This window comes from Chiloscyllium plagiosum, unplaced genomic scaffold (assembly GCF_037043375.1).
Source record: "Chiloscyllium plagiosum isolate Xiang-an unplaced genomic scaffold, Cpla_swu_hap1 HiC_scaffold_47, whole genome shotgun sequence".
NCBI lineage: Eukaryota > Metazoa > Chordata > Chondrichthyes > Orectolobiformes > Hemiscylliidae > Chiloscyllium > Chiloscyllium plagiosum.
Window position 1 is genome coordinate 14,234,521 of NW_028270185.1, and position 24,662 is coordinate 14,259,182.

Here is a 24,662-nt window from a genome sequence, read left to right on the forward strand (position 1 = left end):
CCCAGGAACATTGAGCCCATGAAAGGACCGGCATGTAACAGAGTCCAGGTGCCAGCCATTCTCATGAATGCGGGGGAGCTGCTGGTGGCAACCTTTGTCCTTGTTGGTACTCTGGCCAGTGCCCCACCAACACAGCCATGTCAGCATCTAATCCTGGCCACCAGGTACAGCATTTTGCTAGCACCTTCAGTTTGGAAAACCCTAGGGAATGACCCTGGTGGAGTTCAGCCAGTAACTGGTGGTGACCTTTACTTGGGACAATCACCCTTGCTCCATATAGTAATACGCCATCTTCTACTCAGAACCTTTCTCAACCAACTCCCCCCTAGTTGGCTTGGGCCCAATCCTTTTACTATCATCAGTGGGAACAGCACTAACTGCTTCTCACAGGACACAAGAACTGAAGTTGTATCCATAATCTGTGATCGTTCCCCAGTGATGTTCTCAGTCTGGCTGAGGTCTGTGCAAAAAATAAGAGTTGAAGTCTCGAGTGAATCTTGTTAAAGACAGATTCTGCAACCACAGATACAGCTGCACTGGTGTTGAACTCCATGGGAACTTGGTATCCAATTAATTAAACATTAATTTTAATCAGTTCCAATTTGGGCATCACCAAGCAATTTAATTGTTGCAACCCACATGCACAAGAACTTTCCAGAGTGTGCACTCTCCTGGGTAGCGGCCTACGGATTTTCCTACTCACGTCAGGCCTGTAGGACTGCTTTGCTGTCTTGAGTCAACATAACAGCAGCAACTACAATGGCTCATTGGTCCAGATCCTCAAGGACATTTAGCTTCTTGGCCAAGGCTCGACTTTGATGTGGGGTTCTGCTGTGGGGTTGGCCTTGGGTCTGTTCAGGATATGTCCTGCATGAGGCTCTGCAATTGCCTTCACTCAAGTGGTGTTCCTCAAACTCAGTCAGACAGGTGGTGGAGTCCACTTCCATTGGGATGCCCTGTAGCTCCCATGCTTCACTTGTCACATTTTCTAATAACAGAGCCAGTTGTAGTGCCTGTTTGAAGTCCCGTTGGGCTTCTGCATGGTTACGTCATTAATCCCACATACCAAAAGGTCTCTCAGTATCTCATTCAAGGTTAACCCAAAATCACAAACCTCTGCCAGTCATCAAAAATCCTGAATTGAATCCCCCCGGTTCTCTAACAGCTGAACAAAACTGATAGCATCTCAGAAATAGAGGCGGTTTGAGGGTCATAATATTTCTTAGCCAACGCCATCAACTCTTGGAAGGTGCCTGGTGCCTTTGGGAAGGTTAAGCCCCTTGTAACCGAAAATGCTTATGGGTCCATTAATCATTGCTTCATGTGCTCCAATGTCAATTGCCCGGAAAAAAAAATCACATTCTTTCCACACACTGGGCTTAGTCTTCGACATCAGGGTCAAACAAGTCAAGCTTCCCAAATGAAGGCATGTGCTACCTAACTCTCATCACCACTGTAATAACTGCCCAGAGGCTGGTATCCCATCACCAAGTCACCCTTTATTTACTTGTGCACAGTACACTGGCTGTAGCCAGCCAGCTCAGAGACAGACTGAGGAGAGGCTAAACCTCCCATTAATTTTTTTTAAAAAGACAACAGGTGTACAAATCTTTATTCAATTTCCACCACCAGGAAGAAAGGAAATCTCCTGCTAATATTCTTTTTTTAATTTAACCCCCACACTACCACCTAAGTGCGGTAGTGCTTATTTTATCCCCAGCACCCATGGTGTTAATGCTTTTTTTTTGATTTACTTTTTTTTTCCTCCTCCCACACTACCACCTAAGTGCGGTAGTGCTTATTTTTTTTAGCAGTCAGGACGAAATTTCCTGTTTGTTTTATCTCCTGCTAATATTGGTCAGCTAGGGCTTTCTTGATTGGCCCAGGTTAACAGCTCCAATCATGTAGTCAATGCGATCCACCTAGTTCCAATACAGCACTTGAATAACTATCTCTCTCAATTCCCATAGTAGCTAAAAATCCAGCTATTTCAGCTGTAAATATAATCATTGCCAAACTTTGACAGCCCTCTGCAGTGGAGAATTCTGAGCTCTCTCTGAGTGAAAAACACATTCACATCTCATTCCAAAATGGCTGAACCCTTATCCTGCAGCAATGACTCAGAGTGTCAGCCCTCTAACCAGGGAAAAACCAGCTTCTTTGTATTTCCGCTATAAAATTCTCTAACAATTTTATATATTTCAATGAGAATACCTCTCAAACTTCCACAGAATGTAGTCCACCCTACTCTCTTGCCATACTCTTATAGGAGAAAGTGAGGACTGCAGATGCTGGAGATCAGAGCTGAAAATACGTTTTCAGCTACCTACATTCCCTGCAATCAGCCCTACCCCAGCTCAGGACAACACTCTCACAGACCTGCAAAGGACCTCTACTGTTCTTCATCCACAGAAGATCTGCAGTCCTCACTTCCTCCTAGAAGATTTTAACCTACTGCGAATCCTCTTGCAAGGATGCCTTCCTTGAAGAAGCTCTCTTCCTCCCTCTACAAGTAATGATTCGGAGATGCCGGTGTTGAAGTGGGGTGTAACTGCAGTTACATCACACTGCAAATTTTTGCTATAAATTCTGTGTTACGATCGAGCCCTCCACAATCACCTGATGAAGGAGCGTCGCTCCGAAAGCTAGTGTGCTTCCAATTAAACCTGTTGGACTATAACCTGGTGTTGTGTGATTTTTAACTCCCTCTCCAAGGATTTCAGTGAGTCCCTCTCTCACTGCACACCCCAGGTCATCTCCTCTGCCCAGAAGCTCTTCAGCCACGTTCTCAAACAGACTCGCTACCACAGCCACATCTCCTTCCTCAGCACCTGCCTACGGAACCGACTGACCCTGCACGGACTCTGGAATACGTTCAGACCAACAGAATTTGGACCCAACCAGGACAACCAGTACCTACAACAAATCCAAAGCCTCCAGCAACAGACCTCCCTCCAGATCCTCCACTCCACGCTTGCAGCCATGCGCCGCTACCTACATTCCCTACAGTTAGCCCTACCCCAGCTCAGGGCAATACTCTCACAGACCTGTAAAGGTCCTCTACCGTTCTTCATCCACAGAAGAATCCATACACTAAACAAACAGTTCTTCCTGACCATATCGGAATTGGATGCTGCCTGACCTGCTGCGCTTTTCCAGCAACACATTTTCAGCTGCCATACTCTTATGCCAGGACTCAATCAAATACCGAAATGAATACATAAATTCTAATATTTATAAGAATTTCCATCTGTGATATGCAATATAGCCTTAGCATCGGGGCAAGGTGAAAGGAGTGTTATGAAGATGGAGGGTAGCTGGTCTATGCCAAGAGTTTTTGGCACTAACCAGACTTCATTTCCTGATGAGGGCTTACACCTGAAACGTTGATTTTCCTGCTCCTCGGATGCTGCCTGACCTGCTGTGCTTTTCCAGCACCACACTTTCGACTCTAATCTCCAGCATCTGCAGTCCTCACTTTCTCCATACTAACCAGACTCCCAAACTCAGGTGTCTTTATTAAGAGATGATGGTCGCCACACCTTATTACTCGGCGATCATTTGTTAGGAAATCACAGATGACATGATAGGGTTTCAGGGAATGAGTCATTCAACAGTGAGATGTGTTGGTGCAAGGTGAGGCTGGGAGCTGAGCCATAGGTGTGGAAGGATTCCTGAGAAATGGGGGCGACATGACTCAAACTGCTACCTCCAGCCTCGTGTATTTGATTAGATTAGTTTCGATTCCCTACAGTGTGGAAACAGTCCCTTCGGCCCAACAAATCCACACCGAAATCTCCGAAGAGCAACCCACCCAGACCCATTCCCCTACATTTACCCCTGACTAATGCACCTAACACTACGGGCAATTTAGCATGGCCAATTCACCTGACCTGCGCATCTTTTGTAGAATAAAATTTGGACTCTGTAAAGAAGCCCCCAGCCAAGATACTGAACTGTAATGAGAACATCACAAAGGCATTACAGAAGGTGCAGGGAAGATTCATGACAGTGATTCCAGGGATAAGGAACTACAGAGATGTTGATAGACTTGGAAATCAGGATTGTTTTCCTTGGACAAGTCAAGGCTGAGAGGGGGTTTGATAGAAGTGCCAAAATCAGCAAAAACATGGGTAGAGTAGAGGCCAGGTCATCTGTAAAAAGAGCGATAGCGATAGGGGGAAATGCTTTATCCCGCACTGAGTGGTTGGGATTGGGAATACTCTGAGAATTGGATCATTTTCTGAAAAGGAAGAATGTGCGGGGCTATGGACAAATGGTGGCAGGAAGGAGAGGGGAGGAGAAATGGTATCATGTCAACTGCAGTTGCAGAATGCCAGGGTAGCATTATGGTCTGTGCTATATCTTTCAATGGGTCTGCTAGGCATATGAAGAACACTCGGATGCTGCCTGACCTGCTGTGCTTTTTCCAGCACCACTCTAATCTAGACTCTGATCTCCAGCATCTGCAGTCCTCACGTTTGCCTATATGAAGAACACTCCCGTGGATCATTCAGGAAACATTTTCTCAGAACAAATAGAGAACTCCCAGACAGAACAGATTGTAGAGATTTCGTCACAATGTTTTGTGAAATGTACAGATTGTTCTTCGATGAAACAATTTACAATTATCGCATTCCACCTTCTGGTAAAGATTTTTAAAAAAGTGTTAGGGGAGTGGAAAGGTAATGGGGAGCTTTGATGTCTTTATTCTGAGCTCAGAGTTCTCATTAAACTTTCAGCTCTTTGATGTGAAGTTTATTCAGTGAATTAAGAACCAACACTACTGAGGTGAACTGGAAATATTGGTGAGTTCAGGGGTGTGGGGACACTCATGGAATGAGCTGTCACCCTCAGAGTTCAAAGGTCAAGGAGTATTGGTCAGTAGGAGAATGGTCTGTACTACTGAGCAATAAACAAGTGAAGGCAGGCAGTGAGGAAAATGGAGAAAGTAAAGAGTGGCAGTGATTGACTTACCTGCCCCCAGGGGCTGCTAATGACTCTCATGTTTTCTGTGATCATGTCCAACAGAGTGAGCAGATTCTTATCTGTGTAATCGAACCGGTTCCCAAAGACAACGGCACACATTATGTTTGCGGTGGCGCAGGTCAGCTGGAATGTGGGGTCAAAGGCCAACCCTGGTGAGACAATGTGAGTTGATTAGAGCAGCACAGCAAAGCAAAACATCAGCAGGATGGGGGTGGGAGATGGAGGGGGGTGGTGACATTCTGAAGTGGGAAACAGTGAGGGTAAGGCTTAATCTTCCGAAGCTGTCTTGGTGTGGGGACAGGGTGGGGAAACATTGTGTTAAACACTTCTTATTGGATTGGCCGATAGTATAAAGCAAGTGGCGGCATGGTGGCTCAGTGGCTAGCATTGTAGCCTCACAGCGTCAGGGACCCGGGTTCAATTCCCACCTCGGGCAACTGTCTGTGTGGAGTTTGCACATTCTCCTGATGTCTGCATGGGTTTCCTCCGGGTGCTTCGGTTTCCTCCCACAATCCAAAGATGTGCAGGTCAGGTGGATTGGTAATGTTAAATTACCTGTAGTGTTAGGTGCATTAGTCAGGGGTAAATGTAAGGGAATGATCCTGGGTGGGTTGCTCTTTGGAGGGTTGGTGTGGGCTTGTTGGGCCGAAGGGCCTGTTTCCACACTGTATGGAATCTAATTTAATTGAAAAGGAGTCAACAGCTGATTGGCCCAATAGCACAAAATAAGTAACAGTTACCCATTATGGACCACACCATATTTCCCACCCATAAACTTAAGCCAATCCATTAGTTTCTTTCAAAGAATTGACACAGACATGTTGAGATAAACAGCCTCCCTCTGTGCTGCCTCATGCCTAGTTACAGGCATATGACATTCAGAGCTCTCGGTCACAACTTTAAAACTTGGATACAAACACGTATGAAGGCCTTTATCATTTGGGTTACAGACAATGTTGAGACTCCTACGAATTAAATATAAATTTAGGTTAGATACCTCATGGCTATTAGTGGAATTCACACGTCTTTATTTAAGGATGGGTCAACACTAAATACTAAAGTTTCTGGACTGTTTCATACCGGACAATAGGGAAGATCAAGACTCAATTTGTGGCACAAATTGTCATTATCAACTTCCAATTCTATTATAATAGCCTCCTCTATCCAAACTAAACAAGGCCTCAGAAGTGTTAACCAACAACACAGGATGTGGAATCAATGCGTACGTGCTGCAACACCCATGTTTTCTTCATCTGTTTATAACATCAACGAGGTTGTGTATGCGAAGCTATTCGAACTGTCTGTTCAGCTAGCCTGCAAATCAAACCTGGAATCTAGCTGCAAAGCATCCAGTAACCAGAGTACTCAGCCTGTTCAAGTCAAAGCAAAGTTGAACAGAATTGTGAGCAACAATACCTCGTGACCTGATGTACTCAATGTATTTTCCACTCGCTTTGAACAGAAGGTTAGTGAAACATTGTCATCTATCACACCAGCCTGTACCCACAGTCACTGCCACAGCCTCTGGACCAGTCATCTTGAGAGTAAACCCACGAAAAGCAATTGGCCTCGGATGGAGTCCCCAGCCGTGCATGCAGATCTTGTGCGGACCAGCTGTGGGAGTATTCACAGACATATTTAGCCTCTCCTTACTACCATCTGAAGCCCCCACCTGCCTCAAGAAGACCACCATCATTCTGGTGCCAAAGAAAAACCATGCACAGTGCCTCAATGACTACCACCCGGTGGCTCTGGCATCCACTGTTATGAAGTGCTTCGAGAGGTTAGTAGTGGCTCCACCCTCCCAGATTACCTTGATCCTTTGCCGTTCACCTACTGTCACAACAGGTGCATGGCAGGTGCCATCTCCTGGCCCTACACTCAGCCTGGAACATCTGAATAACAAGGATACCTACATCAGGCTCCTACTTAATGACTACAGTTCCCCTTTCAACACCATAATTCCAAACAAACGCATCTCTAAACTCCAAGACCTAGGTCTCAGCTCCCATCTCTATAGTTGGATTCTTGATGTCCTGATCCATAACTGCAATCTGTAAGGATAAGTGACAAACCCACTTCCATCATAATCCTCAACACCAGTGCTCGACAAGGCTACATACTCAGCTCCTTACCGTACCCTTTATACACTCATGAGTGTGTGGCCAAATTCCATCCCAACTCCATTTACAAGTTTGCTGGTGACACCACTGTTGTAGGTTGGATCTCAAACAGCGACGAGACAGAAACTAGGAAAGAGACTGAGTGCTTAGTGGCATGGGGTAAAGGCAACTATCTCTCTCTCAATGTCAGCAAAACAAAGGAGCTGGTCATTAACTTCAGGAAGTGGAGTGGAGGACACTCTCTGCATCAATGGGGCTGAGGTGGAGATGGTTGAGAGTGCCTGGTTCCTAGGAGTTGATGATCTGTTCTGGTCTACCCATGTTGGATCAAGAATGCACAACAATGTTTGTACTTCCTCAGGAGGCTAAGGAAATTTGGCATGTCCACAAAGACTCTTACCGATTTTTTTATAGATGCACCATAGAAAGCATCCTATCCAGATGCATCACAGCTTGGTTCGGCAACTGCTTTGCCCAGGACCACAAAGAAACTGCAGAGAGTTGTGAACACAGCCCAGTCCATCATGCAAACCAACCCTTCATCTGCACTTCCCGCTGCTTTGGGAAAGCAACCAGCATAATTAGAGACCCCTCCCACCCCAGTTATACTCTCTTCCACCTTTTTTAGTTGGGCAGAAGATACAAAAGTGTGAATACAGATACAAATAGATTCAAGGACAGCTTCTTCCCTGCTCTTATAAGACTTTTGAATGCACCTCTCAAATGGTAATGCTGATCTCTCACTCTGTACCTTCTCTGCGGGTGTAGCACTGTTTTCTGTATTCTGTTCTGCTACCCCGATGCACTTTGTATGGGTGATCTGCCTGTGTAGCACGCAAACCGACACTTTTCAATGTATCTCGGTACATGTGACAACAATAAATCAAACTCAATCAAATTCAAAGTTAACCTGAGAATCAACTTGCTAGATAGTTAACTCTAAGAAATCTCGCAACTTTCTGTGCACCCTTTGCTTTATGAGACTCTTCCTTCACTGTTAAAGCCCCAATGCTATTCACAAATCTATGGGCCTGCCAGTTAGAAGACCAGAACTTGTAAGTCTGAGAGTAAGATAGCTGTAATGTGTCGAAGTGCACTGTTTTTATCTGTATGCAAACTTTGTGTACACAGATGCCTATTTGAAATCGAATGTGTGATGTTGCATTTACTCAAGGTGAAGGCATTGGTAGAGTCTTTGGACTAGTAATCCATAACTCCAAGCTAAAACTCTGAAGTTGTGGGTTCAAATTTTAAATTCAATAAAAATCTGGGATAAAGAGCTAACCTAATAGCAACAAGTAACCACTTTCCATTGTCGTAAAAAAAATCTGGTTCACTGGTGCTCTTTAGTAAAGCAAATCTGCCATCTTTACTTGGTGTAGCCTGTATGGGATTCCTGATCCACAGCAATATTGTTGACGCTTAACTGCCCTTTGGGTAATTAGGGATAGGCAATAAATGCCCATATCCCATAAATGAAAATGAAAGGAAAAAAACATTGAGTAGTGTATGAGGACAAAATACTATGTGCTGTTCCTGCACTGGAATAAGAAGTTGGAGCCAGTGATTTCATCAACGTTTGGAGATGCCGGTGTTGGACTGGGGTGTACAAAGTTAAAAATCACACAACATCAGGTTATAGTCCATTAGAACATTACAGCGCAGTACAGGCCCTTCAGCCCTCAATGTTGCGCCGACCTGTCATACCAATCTGAAGCCCATCTAACCTACACTATTCCATGTACCTCCATATGCTTGTCCAATGATGACTTGAATGTACTTAAAGTTGGTGAACCTACCACAGTTGCAGGCAAAGCATTCCATACCCTTACTACTCTGAGTAAAGAAACTACCTCTGACATCACCAGCTTTTGCAGCGCTGCTCCTTCACTTGACTATAACCTGGTGTTGTGTGATTTTTAACTCTGATTTCATCAACATGTGCAGGAACTGGAAGTCAGCGCCCATTCTGCCATTGGTGCATGTGCATAACTATGTGTCTACGCCATTCTCAGTGCTTCCCTGGCCCACTCCCTACCCCTCAATGCCTCCGCTCTCACTCGCTGTCCTGTTCCCTCACTCAGGGAGAACTGTAAGCAGGGAACAGGATGGTGGGCAGAAAAGAGGCAGTGCGGAGTCTGGAATAGGATGGCCAGGGATGTACTGAAACAGTCTACCACTAGTCTGACTGTTCCCTTTGACTTTACCTCAGCTACACTGCTGACCTTGGTGCACAGGTTGTGGTCTGAATGCCATCTGTATTTGGTGTTCAGTGTTCCAGTCTGGAAGGGAGCCACTAACCTTCAGTTCTTCGGAAGACCTCCACCAGGCACTCTGCCTCTTGCTGGATGAAACTCTCCAGCGTCTTGGACCCTCTCCCGAAATTTCTCAGCGTCTTGACAGCAAAGTTCCGTAGCTGCAGTGAGCGGTGCCCATTGCTGCTGGCAATACCTGGAAGTGCAGACAGACAGAGAGTGTGGTTTGATTTAGATAGGTAAAAGGAGGGGAAAGGGGTCTGTGAAACATCGAGGGGGTGCATTCCATTCTCTCCTACCCCTTCTGCAGGCCAAGCTTTTGGTTTGGTTTTCTAGACTTTAAGAGGTCCCTCACTGATCTGGCAGGGTCCAAGTGCAAGAATCAACGTGTATTACCTTTCCCTACAGTGTGCACTTCCACACTGGCTTGTTCACTCTCAAGCCTCACGTCAGAGTATGTTAAAGGTCAAGGAGGCTTGGGTTAGCCTCTGACCTTTCATTTGTGACTGCTGGGTTCAAACTCAATGTGCTGGTGGCCATTATGGAAATTGGTGGGAGTTGTGTGTCAGTATGTGTGCGTGGTAAAGATTGGGTTATGTCAAATTTGCAGCACAGAACCATACCATACACCCAACTCACATGCGTTAGAGTTCTTATGGTGGTTCACCTCAGGTTCCCTTTCATTTAACGTAAGCTCACCCAATCAGTATAACACTCTATTCTTTTCCTATATGCAAGCAGTTTCCACTAAATATTGCCCTTAAGGGTGGGGACGGGATATGGGTGTGGTGGTAAAACTCTGAATCTGCACATTTTACTGCTACGGCTCAGCGCGAATACTTTTATCATTGGGAAACTAATGATGCAAGAATATGCTCCTGGCTATAGATTCTATTTTCACTGCTCAGCCACTTTCATAATGGATAATGCCTGTGCTCACACATTCATCAATTTTTCAACCTGCTGTCTCCAGGTCACTGAGTACTCATCAAAGCAACATGGGAAGGCTGAACTATAAGGTTTTATTGGGAAATGACAAAAAAAAAGGTGTGTGTGGGAGGGGCAATTTGAATGGAAAAGGAAAAGAGACATGATCAAACAAGAAACTGAAAATGATAAAGAGAGGAAGTTGGAATTTTTGTTTGTAATGATGTTGGGAGGGACTGATGTTGGGTTACTGCAGTGTGATTGGAATGTTCTAAGCCATGCCCAAATTTCTGTTTGCTCAATGTTGCCATGAACCTGTTTCAGGCAAAGATTAATTTCACTCCCACAGCATATTAAGTGGAACTGGAAATACATCAGAAAGGGTGACACTACTGAATTACAAGGCATCTGGTCGATGGAAGACGAATTAAAGGCACAATCCTCATGGAAACAGAGGCAGAACACAAGACGTAGCATCCACAGAAATCTACAGGTATGAGGAAAGACTTGGGGCTTAACTTGTCCCTTTGTTCTTACCATATCCATTTGTGATCTTCCTGATTGATGGGACTGTCCCTCTGGCTCCGAAATCATCTGCTCGATTGACTAATGCCTCCTTCACGGTTTCATAGCCACACAACACCACTGCAGGACGTGGTCCAAGCCAGACAGTGAACACGGAACCATATTTCTTGGCCAACTGTAACAACCAGGAAATGGGAATTAATTTCCATGAGATGAGATGTGCAATCCAATTAACTGTGGCTATTTGCAAATAAAGAAAAATCCTTTGTGAGCATATGTACTTGCTTGAGGGCAACAGCTGTGCTACGACCCTCCCCCACCCTCGTCTGACTGAGCACAATATTGGTAAATCTCAAGCCCACTTCCTGTCCTCTGGAAGTCCTTCCTACAGAAGCTTGACAGCACCAAGGATAAACCAGCCTGCACTGCAACCACTCACCGAGGCTGCTTTGACAAACCGAACCCATTAGATGAACAAGGGTAGCAAGTGCATGGGATCGCAACACCTGCATGCTCCCCCTCCAAGCCACACCCTATCCTGAACTTGGAACTATATTGCCGTTCCTTCACTGTCACTGAACCAAAACCCCAGAACCCCTTCCTAACAACACTGTAGTGCTCTCTGTGGCACATGGACTGCAGCAGCTCAAGAAGATGGCTCTTCTCAAGAGCATTGAAGCTGAACAATAAACGCCAGCCTGATCAGTAACATCCACATCTCTGGAATGAATGCTCGTCACTTGCAGCAAATTGACCTTTGCCATGGTGAACTGATGCTCTGCTTCATCGGGTGAGATATTTTCATCAGGATCCTGTGGCAATGCAATTGACTGAGCATGTGGTTTCAGACTCGGTCTGAGAAAATCTGTGGTTATGTCATAAGCGAGGAAAACAATCCTAAACATTAAAAGCTATAGCCTTGCCCCATCAAGGTGTCTGGTATAGAGATCACCTTTTTGTTAAAATTCATTCACAGGCCGAGTGTTTTACCCGCGAGGCCAGCATTTATTGCCTATATTTAACTACCCACCTCTAATTACCCAGAGGGCAGTTAAGAATCAACCACATCGCTGTGGGTCTGGAATCACACATGGGCCAGACTAGATAAGAATGGCAGTTTTCAATCCTAAAGGACACTCGTGAACCAGATGGGTTTCCCAACAATCAACAATGGATTCATAGCCATCGGTTAGACTCTTAATTCCAGATTCTTATAGAATTCCAAATTCTTCCATTTACCATGGCAGGACTCAAACCCAAGTCCTCAGAATTGAATTGAATTTATTGTCATGTGTACCGAGGCATAGTGAAAAGCTTGCAAGCAATACAGGCAGATCACAGAGTTAAGTCGCATAGATAAGTAAATAATAGGTAAACAACAGCAAAAACATAAACACAGGTACATTACCTGGTCTCTGGATTAACAGTCCAGTGATTGGTAATATACTTGGCCATTCCCTCCCCATTGAAGCAAAGGAAAATATGTTAAAATATTTTAGTACACTGGATGCTGTGTACTTATTAGTTGCTATTTCTAAAGCATTTCTTTGACAGAGTTGCTGCCACAGTATACTGTGTAGCAGAGAGAGGTAAGTGGGTCTTAGATGTCCTGACTATCAATTTAGGCAGGATGTTGAGCCCTGCTCAATGGGGCATTGGGTATGTGCCAGCAAGCAATGCTCCTTGAAGTACACCGGGCAGACCCTGTCAGGATCCCTGGGGACTAGAAGCCAGACTTGTGTGTTGATGTGATTGAAGTGGAGGGGATGGCAGTGGGACAGAGATGGGGAGGGAAGGGGAGAGAGACACAAATTCCCAGAAATTCTGGGCTCATGACTTTCATCAGTTGCACTATAGAAGGGCTCCGGTCTCTGGGTAGATCTCAAGTCTTGGCTATGGATATCTATTGTGAATAGTTTCTTTCTCAGTTTTCCTTGCCCCCCAATTAATGATTGAAGCCATTGGATTGAAGGATCCCTGGTTTATAACCTTTGCATAGTCTGTGTGCTTGAACCTCATGGTACACAGTGGAAATTTGCTCACCTTCAGTCCTGCCCTTCAAACCCTGTACACAACTGGAAGACTTCTACAAGGCTTACCCGATCCTATGCAGGTATTTCATGTCATGTCAGGTCAATATGGTGATCTGATCATCTGAAGTTTGATATACATCAAAATCCCTTTGGACAATAAACCCGGTGGAATATATTCACAACTCAAATTTGGAGTCCAACCAAGTAAAAGGATTTGGGGATTGGACAGGAAACTGGAGTCAGGTAGTAGATTGGCCATGATGTTACTGAATGGTAGGGCAGGTTCTTGAGGGGCTGAAAGACCTACTTTAACTCTCATATCTTACGTCCTGAACATCTTATTGATCTCAGCAGAGTTGCAATATCTGGGCCTCAGGATATTAAGGTGAAGCTATTTGAGATCTCTCTCCTCCTGTCTTCACTTGATATCCAAATACTTCTAGTGGGTCTCAAGTTGAGTACAGAGATCTCCAGCAGCCACAACGCGGGCAGCTAGCTGTTGTCAGAGTGCGCATTAAAAGGAGGATAAGCTGGAACGAATTGCAAACAGCCCAACATCTGCAGACCACGCTCTTGAGTTTCCTTGAGAATAGAAGATCAAGGGGCAAACCAATTGAGGCACTTAAAATGATTAAAGGATTTTAGGATGAAAGAATAGTGTGTGAAACGATTTCGTCTGTAGGCAGCAATCCAAAAAAAAAAGCTGGATTCTCAAATTCGAGTTAGGCAATTCAACATTTCTTCACACACGGGTAGCAGGGATTTGGAATTCTTCCTCCTGAAAAGATGTGGAGGCTATTAAGGGGAAGGGGAAGTAGTGATGATTGAACATGTTAACACTGAGCTGGATACATTTTTGTGATGTACAGGCATCCAGAGTCACAGAACCGAGGCATCTAAACAGAGTGAAGATGCAAGTCAGTCATGACCTTAAATGAAAAGCAGAACAGGCTTGAGGGATTGAAGAGTTTCCTCCTGCTCCAATACTCCTTTGATGAGGACCCAAGGGTTTCAGGAAAGGATACAGGAAATAGGCCCAGGACACAAATGTGGATTTCTGGTCTATATTGCTAAATCACAGAGACACTAAATCAATTTAAATGCAATGCATGATGCCTGAGGAGTTTGATTTATTCCTTTGTGCTCTATGGGCACTTGCTGGAATTAGTTGGTCAATTGCAGTTGCCTTGAAAAGATTGTAGTGGGATGCAATTAAGTGCTTACTTGGTGAAATAACTGCACAGAGGCTGGCATCCCATCACCGAGTCACCCTTCACTTATATGTGCACAGTACATGGGCTCTGACCAGCCAGCTCAGAGGCAGTCCCTATGCTGAGGAGACCTTCTGAATCTCCTAATTAAAACTGCCACCCAGGACTCCCTGATTGGCCCAGGTTAACAACTCCAATCAAAGATCTCATATATTCTTTTCTCGTCAAATTTCAATTCTCAAAGTACTGTTGAACACCTCTGAATTACTAATCATAACATGACCACTACATAACACACCCTACAGTCAATAAAAGATGAGGAAAATGTCATCAATCTTAGCACTTGGTACAAGTTTGAATATTAGCCATGATTTGGAGATGCCGGTGTTGGACTGATGTGTACAAAGTTAAAAATTGCACAACATCAGGTTATAGTCCAACAGGTTTAATTGGAAACATTAGCTTTTGGAGCACCGCTCCTTCATCAGGTGGTTTGCACCCGATCAGGCACAACGCTGATGAAGGAGCAGCGTTCCAAAGGCTAGTGCTTCCAACTAAACCTGTTGGTCTATAACCTGGTGTTATGTAATTTTTAACTTTGAAAATTAGCAGTACTTTGAGAATGCTTGTGTGTGGATCTGTATAGATAAGAATACTTATAGATAAGAATAGATAAAAATAGATAAGAAAATCTGTGACATTCTCACAGCCTTGCAAGTTACCTCATCCTGTCCGTATGCCAGTGACACTTGCATGACTTTGCAAGTGGTCAATATGCTTCAAGTTTGCAATGTGTAATGGCCAATCACCAACTGCCATATAGCAATATCTAATACATTTTATCATCGTGCATTTGTTTTGTGTCTACAACATAATTCTGAAGATTAGCATTGCACACACAGAACGGAGTTGTGGGATTTTCTCAAATGGCACATCCTATACCTTGAGGTATTTGGCACCTCTAATGGGATGTGGTACCATGTAAGGGTTGTTTGAGGTAGTTCATTGCCCCCCGTCCTCCCTTGTCTTGGACCTACCGAGGAGACAAGTTGAAATTTACTCTCAGGGATATACACTGTATCAACCATCAACTGTGGCTGGAGGGCTGTTGAGTCGGTGAAAAACATTCTTTGATCTGCTCAAAATGTGTTGGTCTTCCGATGCAAAGAGTGTCCTCGACCAAGTCTTCCAGACTGGCACCCTTCCAAAGTCCAAGATTACATGTTGAGGAACACACTAAGCTTGGGCCAGCCACTCAGAGGCATAAGGGGGGAATATCAAAGGTTTCTCAGCCACACTATACTGAAGGGTTGGAAATGATAGAACCCCCTTGGACTCTGTGTCTTACAAAGATTGTACATTGCAAAACTAACAAAAATGTATTGAGGTAAATTGTAATGCAGCATGGTGCACAGAGGAAAATGTTACATTTTTTGCACTTGCATAGTTTCACATTTGCATTGTCTCCACCCGAGGGCTGATTACCTGACACGGAATGGACTTTTAAACTTCTGAATCTTTTACAATCCTATTTAGGAGATCATCCCATATTGGGACAAGTTAAATGTAATTGCACAGTACGCAAAATTCAAGTTGAAATGTGTTTGCAAATTTTAGGAATAAAGTATATTTTTGGGTAGGAAAGTGGTTAGTTGTCGAGTATACACTAAGAGTATTCTGAGATAAAAAGTTTAAAGCAGCTATACTTGGTCCATTGTAATGATAAAGACCTTAGGAAGCTTACATTGATACACCACACATGTTCCCTCCAAGTTGCGCAGCTGCGCATGTGCAGCCCTCCAATGTTCTGCATACAGCGATCAGCAACATCCTGCCAAACACAGCATTGACTTCCAATTCTGAACATTGCTGGCCCACTTGGAGGCCCACATGGCCAATGAGAAATTTAGAGGGAATGCTGTTTACCACCACCACCTGCATGTCCCACTCCAAACCACACACTAACTTAACGTGGAACTATTTCATCATTCCTCCACTATCACTGGGTGAAAATCCTAGAACTCCCTCTTTAGGCACTGTAGGGGCCTCTGAACCATACAGACTGCAACAGTTCAAGAGGACAGCTCACCACTTCCTTCTCAAGGCAATAGAGGCAGACAAAAAGTGCTGGCCCAGTCAGTGCAGCCCACATCCCGTGAAGAATCTACTCTTTCTGAAAACTAGAGTAGAATTCCTCACCTTAACTCACAGTGTGTCAAATCAGTAGAATTGGTGGAGCCAATTAACATAAATAGTAACCCCTTCAGAACCATTAATGTATATAACAAGAGACACTGAGAATAACTGCTTTTCCCATTGAACTACTTAAAACCAGTTGCAGACAAACTCCAACAAGCTCCACAATCAGGATTGATCAATCTCCTTCGAAGTACCAATGATGCCACCTCTCCTTTTGCCGGCCTGTGGTCCACCATTGATGGCCATGTCATATCTGCTGCAATCATGGAAAAAATAGCACTGAATGCCTCCCTCATTGACTGAGGTACCCAGAGACAGAAGTCTGATTCATGGATTTGGATAAGTGTTTCAGGTAAACCTGCCCAATTAGAGATTTGCACTCCTGACCTAAAAATGATTCAGCCAATTCAGAAAGGACGAAAAGTTCTGAAAATATTAGTCCCAGACTCGGGTCAACCATCAGGTGCTCTAGTTTACTAGTGATAGAGTCATATGGTCATAGAGATGTACAACTTGGAAATAGATCCTTCAGTCCAACTTGTCGATGCTAACCAGATACCCAAAATTAATCTAGTCCTATTTGCCAGCATTTGCCCATATTCCTTTAAATCCTTCCTATTCATATACCCATCCGGATACCTTTTAAATGTTGTAATTGTACCAGCCTCCACCACTTCCTCTGTAGCTTATTCCATATGCGCATGACCCTCTACATGTCCCTCAGGTCCCTTTTAAGATTCGATGTCGTACAGTGTGGAAACAGGCCTTTGGGCCAACCAGTCCAACCGACCCTCCGAAGCGCAACCCGCCCAGACCCATTCCCCTACATTTACCCCTTCACCTAACACTACGGGCAATTTAGCATGGCCAATTTGCCTAACCTGCACATTTTCTTTGGATTGTGGGAGGAAACCGGAGTACCCAGAGGAAACCCACGCAGGCACGGGGAGAACGTGCAAACTCCACACAGTCAGTCGCCTGAGGCGGGAATTGAACCCGGGTCTCTGGCGCTGTGAGGTAACAGTGCTAACCACCGTGCCACCGTGCTGCCCACGGTGTCTTCCCTTCTCACCTCAAGTCTTTTAAGTCTCACCTTTTAAGTCTCACCTTTTAAGTCTTCCCTTCTCACCTCAAACCTAAACTTTCTGGTCTTGGACTCCCCCACCACAGGGAAAAGATCTTGGCTATTCACCCTCATGGCTTTATAAACCTCTAGAAGGTCACTCCTCAACCTCCGATCCTTCAGAGTAAACTGCCCCAGACTATTCAGCCTCTCCCCATAGCTCAAAACCTCCAACCCTGGCAATATTCTCGTAAATCTTTTCTGAACCGTTTCAAATTCAACAACATTCTTCCTACAGCAGGGAGATCAGGATTGAATGCAATATTCCAAAAGTGGCCTAATCAGTGTTCTGCGTAGCTGCAACATGACCTCTCAACTCCTATACTCAATACTCTGACCAATAAAGGCAAACATACCAAATGCTTTCTTCACTATCCTGTCTACCTTTGACTCCACTTTCAATGAACTATAAACGTGCACTCCAAAATCTTTTTGTTCAGTAACACTCCAGGACCTTACTATTATGTGTACAGGTCCTGCCCTGATTTGCCTTTCTAAAATGCAGCATCGCACATTTATCTAAATTCAACTCCATCTGCCACTCCTCAGCCCATTGGCCCATCTGATCAAGATCCCTTTGTACTCTGAGGTAACCTTCTTCACTGTCCACTAAACCTCCAATTTTGGTGTCATCTGCAAACTTGCTAACCATAACTCCTATGTTCACATCCAAATTATTTATATAAATGACGAAAAGTAGTGGACCCAGCACCGATCCTTGTGGCACTCCACTGGTCACAGGCCTCCAGTCTGAAAGACAACCCTCCACCATCACCCTCTGTCTTCTACCTTCCAGTTCTGTCTCCAAATGGCTAGTTTTCCCTGTATTCCATGTGATCAAAACATGCTAACTAGTCTACTATGAGTAACTTTGTTGAATACCTTACTGAAGTTCATACAGCTCACATCCACTGCTCTACCCTCATCAATCCTCTTTGTTATTTCTTCAAAAAACTCAATCAAGTTAGTGAGACATGATTTCCCATGCACAAAGCCATGTTTACTATCCCTAATCAGTCCTTGCCTTTCCAAATACATGTAAATCCTGTCCCCCAGGATTCCCTCCAACAACCTGACCATTACCGATGTCAGGCTTACTGGTCTATAGTTCCCTGGTGTTTCCTTACCAACTTTCTTAAGTAGTGGCACCACATTAGCCAACCTCCAGTCTTCTAGCACCTCACCTGTAGCTATCCATGGTACAAATATCTCAACATTGGGCTCAGCAATCACTTCCCTAGTTTCCCACGGTGTTCTAGGCTACACCTGATCATGTCCCAGAGATTTATCCACCTTTATGCATTTTAACACGTCCAGCATTTCCTCCTCTGTAATATAGAGATTTCTCAAGATGTTACTATTCATTTCCCCACATTCTCTACCTTCCATGTCATTATCTACAGTAAACACTGATGCAAAATACTTGTTTAGTATCTCCCTATCTCCTGCACTTCTACATATGGATGGTCTTGCTGATCTTTAAGGGGCCCTATTACTCTTTTGTCCTGAATGTATTTGTTGAATCCCTTTGGATTTTCCTTTACCCTATTTGTCACAGCTATCTCTTGCCCCCTTTTTGTCCTCCTGAGTTCCTTCTAAAGTATACTTCTACTGCCTTTATATTCTTCTAGGGATTCTCAAGCTCTCATGTCAATACCTGACAAGTGTTTTCTCCTTACTGTTGACCAAAACCTCAATTTCTCTAGTCATCGAGCATTCCTTACACCTACCAGCCTTACCCTTCACCTGAACAAGAACATTCTGTCTCTGGGCTCTTGCAACAACACAACCACTATTTGTGGGTAAGTTCACTTCCCACAGTTTTATTGCTAGCAAGCACAATCAAATATGTCTTACATGCTCCACTTTACCTCCCTAAACCTCTGTATCCCCACCTTTAAGGGAAGTAAATGTTACCATAGTCCCTGGGACGAAAGGTTGCTCTTTCAGATCAACAATCTCAGGCAGGTTGATAAGGCAGGGCCTTCTTGCCTATTACACGATCATAAAGGTGTCATTCAGCATTACGAATGAACCAGCCATTCAACCAACCAAACTGACCTATGGAAGACGGCAACTATAGCCTCCTTTTTTTAAAATGTTCATTCATGGGATGAGGATATCACTGTCTAGTTCAGTATTTATTGCCCATCCCTGATTGCCCAGAGGGCAGTTAAGAGTTAAATACATTGCTGTGGGTCTGGAGTCACATGTAGGCCAGACCAGGTAAAGATGGCAGTTTCCTTCCCTGAAGGACATTAATGAACTTGGGGTTTTTCCAACAATTGACAATGGATTCATGATCATTGTTAAAGTCTTAATTCCAGATTTTGTTTTGTGGAATTCAAATTCCACCATTTGCCATGGCAGGATTTGAACCCAGGTCCCCAGAGCATGACCGGGCTCTCTGGATTAACAGTCCAGCGATAATACTACTAAGCCATTTCCTCCCCATTAAACTCCATCATGGGCTAAAAGTGACACTGGGCCCTACGCACCTTAGTGCTGTACCAGTTGTGAGGAGTGAAGGCAGTGCGGAGCTACTTGAGTCTAGAATGTTCCTGGGGTGTCAGGTTCACTGTCACCTTTAGTCCATGGTGGAGTTTCCAAATGAGGTATAGAAAACTCTGAGTATGGGCCCTGAATACAAGCACTGCCAAGATGGAGCAATCTTCATTTGAAGCCTGACCTGGTAAGATTATATTATTAAGGATGAGATTGCAGAGTACTTGGAAGTGCATGGTAAACAGGGCAGAGTCAGCCTGGCTTTGGCAAGGAGAGATCATGCCTGACCAACCTGTTACATGTTTTTGAGGAGGTAATGAGCAAGTCAGACTGGGGAGATCAATGGACATGATCCATTTGGATTTCCAGAAGGTCTCTGACAAGGTCCTACACAGGAGACTGCGAAATAAGATAAGAGTCCATGGTATTAGGGGCAAGGTACTGGTCATGGATAGAGGATTGGCTGTCTGGCAGAAGGCAGAGAGTGGGGGTAAAGGGGTCTTTTTCAGGATGGCAGCTAGTGACTAGTGGAGTTCCGGAGGAGTCAGTTTTTGGATCCTAACTATTCACGTTATACATTAACAATGTGGACAAAAGAACTGAGGCTGATGTTACTAACAGATCAACACATCTCAGGCAAGTTGATAAGGCAGGGCACACTATGAAAGTGGGCAAATAAGGAGCAGATGGAATACAATGTAGGAAAGTATGAGATTATGTACATCGGCAATAGGAACAAAGGCATAGACTAATTCCAGATGAGGAAAGGCTTTGGAAATCTGAAAAACAAAGGGACTTGTGAGTCCTAGTTAGTTGATGGTTAGGAAGGTAAATACATTAGCATTCATTTCGAGAGAGCGAGAAATTAATAGCAGGGGCTGAGGCTGTATTAGACAGTGGTAAGATCACATTTAGAATATTGTTTTGGGCCCCTTGCCTAAGGAATGAGGTGTTGGCCTTGAAAGGAATCCAGAGGAGAAGATGATAAGAATTATCCTGGGAATGAAGGATATGAGCTGTGGTTGAGGACTCTTGGTCTGTACTTGATGGAGTTTAGGACGATGAGGGAGGTCCTCACTGAAACTTGCAGAATGCTCAAAGGCCGGATGAAGTGGACATAGAGAAGATGTTTCCACTAGTAGGAGATAATAGGACCCTAAGGTCCAGCCTTAGAATGAAGGGATGAACCTTTAGAACTGAAGGGGAACCTTTTCAGCTTGGGAGTGGTGGGTCTGTGGAACTCATTGCCGCAGAAGGTTGTGGCGACCAAGTCGTTGAGTGCATTTAAGACAGAGATAGACAAATTCTTGATTGGTAAAGGGATCGAATGTTGCAGGGAGAATGCAAGAGAATGGGGTTGAGAAACATACAAGCCATGGCAGAACAGACCTGATTGGCCAAATGGCCATTTCTGCTCCAATAGCTTATGGTCTTATGGAGACAGGTTTTGTCCTGCTACATTGAGAGTAATTTCTCAATATCCAAATTTTGCACATTTTCTGCTGTGTCAATCTTCAATCTTCCTGGGTGGTCTGGTAGATGGGAGATGTAAGCTGTTTAGCTTAGAATTTGACAGGGTTTGCAGTTGTTCTTTTAGCCTGGCAATAGTTATGTATAAAGGATTCATTTAATTTCTTTCCTATCTCACCCCAATGTTTTTGCACTTTTACTCATGATGATCCTCTGTACCCCACTCAAGTGGCCTTTCTTCCTCCCTGAGTCAAGACAATGATTGTCATTCTGCTGTTGGACTATGGAGAGACTGGAGGTAAGCTGATTCCTCTGCTTTACTGGGCATACAAACATGCTGAGGTGGTTTATTTCCCAAAGAAGCTGGCTCCAGGGAAGCACTTCAGAGGCTCACCTAGAAAGGTAGCCATTGGGTTTGAACCCCATCTGGGATCATAAACATGAGTAAGGACAAGGGGACTATGTTATGCACAAATGAAGATCTGAAGGCTGCGGGTTCAGGAGCTGTAGACGTTGGAGGTGAGTGGAGCACCCACACACCTCCTCCTTCTCCACTGATAACCGTAGGTATGTACAAGGAAGGAGGATCCAAGTACCCTTTCCCACTGTTGGAAAACACTCTTTAGACCTGGACCTTTAATTATCATCTGAACGCCACAAGTTGATCTCACTTCCATCAGAAAGAGATGGGTGTGCTTGATCTGATTAGAGGTATCTGGGTGGATCTTACGTTGGGTTCTGACTGAAGGAACTTCCAACTTGGGAAGTCCTACTCCTTGGTCCTAGTGAACCTCCCTCCCCCCACCCCCTCCAAATTCCTGTACTCCTCAACCCTTTAGTATCAATGGTCTAGTAACTGTCTGGGTTATTTGTCTAATTGTAGGGAATGGACCTCTATCAACCTTTGCTACCTTCTCCCCAGCTCCACACCCCCTCTCCCCCCATTTATCTCTCCACCCTGGAGGTTCCTGCCTCTATTCCTGATAAAGGGCTTTTGCCCGAAACGTCGATTTTCCTGCTCCTCAGATGCTGCCTGACCTGCTGTGCTTTTCCAGCACCACTCTGATCTAAACTCTGGTTTCCAGCAACTGTAGTCCTCACTTTTGCCTCTATCAACCTTTGCGAGATCTTGGTATAGGTAATGTTAGTCTAGTGGTAATGTTACTGAACAAATAATCATGAGGCCAAGCTAATGATCTAGGGCATGATTTCAAATCTCACCTCAGCACCTGGAACTTTGCTTTATAAAATCAACTTGCTTTGACGCACCTCCAGGACTTGTATCCAGAGTTTCTGGTCCAGACTACCACAGCACCAGAAGAGCCCTTCCCTTATTACTTGGGAAGATATATCTTTATTATAATAGCTTTGAAATTGGAAGCTTCTCTCAGTAATAGTGACTGATTAAACTCATCTGCCTATAGCTGACTCAAGACTCAGAGCAATTAGACTCTTAACAGTTCTCAAGTGGCCTAGCAATGCACTCAATTTGAGGGCATTTAGGACTTTTCCCACGTTCTGTAAAGCAGCCTGCATGAAGTTTAAACAAAATTGTTAGTGCAACATAATCTCCAACAGAACTGGTTCTAGTTTTTGTCAGATGTGAGTTGACATCCACACGCACCCCTTACCCCCACCCACAACACACCTCATCTGCTCCTGCTATTTTAAATCAGTTTGTGTGTCACCAATGTGTTGTCTGTAGAATTTAATAAATATAAATCTATTTATCCAAATGGCAGTTTTTCTTCAATGGGTCTCTTTTGTCCAAAACCTTTGGTTGTTATTTGATCATTTGTAATATTAAAAAAAACATTTTTCTTATTGGACAGCTGGGGTCCATCTGAAAACCACCAGGGAGTTTTCAGTTTACACAGTGGAAAAGTCCCACCAGATGCTCAGGATAAATAATATTTGTCCAGGAAAACAAATAATCATTTATTGCAGGGACTGTAAATGCATGACTCTCAAAATCCTCAGATGTTGCAATGTTGTGAGGCAGTCATTGAGACAATTTGAGGTTTAAATGTTTGAAATCATAAAGTCATACCAATTGTTGAATGACGGAGCGTAGAAGGAAACTATTCCGCTTATTGTCTGTCGCTGAGACTGTCACCGGCTAATCTCAATTCCTGTGGTTTTTCGCCATATCTCTGAAAATATTCTCCTTCAAGTATTTATCTGAATCCCCATTGAAAGCTGTCACTAAATCTATATTAATTTCAGCTGATATCTGAGTGAAAATGGAGAATGGAATCTCTCAGTAACAACATTTTGTTAATCATTTATTCATACTTCTGGGATCTTCCTTTGCAAATCTTACCTTTTCTACCTTATAAAACACCAAAAATAAATGACTGGCTGGAACACATCCTAAGGGTGTGAAAGACATCGACATAATGGATGTGCTCTCTTTCTTTCTAACTTTTAGAACATAGAACATAGAACGTTACAGTGCAGTACAGGCCCTTCGGTCCTCAATGTTGTGCTGACCTGTGAAACCAATCTGAAGCCCATCTATGCTACACTATTCCATTTTCATCCATATGTTTATCCAAAGACCATTTAAATACCTTTAACGTTGGTGAGTCTACTACTGTTGCAGGCAGGGCATTCCTTACCCCTACTACTCTTTGAGTAAAGAAACTACCTCTGACATCTGTCCTATATCTGTCACCCCTCAATTTAAAGCTACATCCCCTCGTGCTAGCCATCACCATCCGAGGATGAAGGCTCTCACCCTATCTAACCCCCTTTATTATCTTATATGTCTCAATTAAGTCATCTCTCAGCCTCCTTCTGTCTAAAAACAGCCTCAAGCCCCTCAGCCTTTCCTCAGAAGACCTTCTAGTGCTCTGTTTTTAACTGACCCCTTTCTCTTTTCCTTTTCTCTTTCCTCGTTGTCAACATCTTTATCAATCCATCTCTTCCTTTGCTCCCTGTGCCGACTGAATTTAACGCTATGAGTCATCTTTCTTTCCTTCACTCTGTTCTATCTTCTTTTTTCTTCTTCCCCAATCATGTCTTACTCTTTCTTCTCTCCTCTATCTCTTCCTCCCTCCATTAGCTCTTGCCTTACTCTCTGCTCATCTTCTTGATCTTTCAAAGTGTCTCAGTTTGTGGGGTAGATATTTCCCTGTTGCTGATGCATCTTAATATATTGTGAGAATGGTATATCCCATCAGAAAAATTTAAATATCCCACTGCGGAAAGTCTGATCGTTTATTCATTAGAACCTAGTCCAGTTGGACCAAACCTACCACAACATCGGATTTTACCATAACTGATGTTTTGATGCAACA

At 44.0% G+C, this 24,662-nt stretch overlaps 1 protein-coding gene across 1 annotated transcript in view; it reads right to left on the reverse strand.

Moving 5' to 3' along the window:
• Positions 1–24,662, reverse strand: part of LOC122542870 (cytochrome P450 2F2-like) — a 41,679-nt gene that overhangs the window by 12,467 nt on the left and 4,550 nt on the right. The window contains exons 2-4 of the mRNA XM_043680979.2: positions 10,832–10,994; positions 9,414–9,563; positions 4,978–5,138 (exon numbers count right to left, since the gene is read on the reverse strand). Coding sequence (XP_043536914.1) covers positions 4,978–5,138; positions 9,414–9,563; positions 10,832–10,994 — 474 coding nt within the window. The remainder of the gene's footprint in view (positions 1–4,977; positions 5,139–9,413; positions 9,564–10,831; positions 10,995–24,662) is intronic.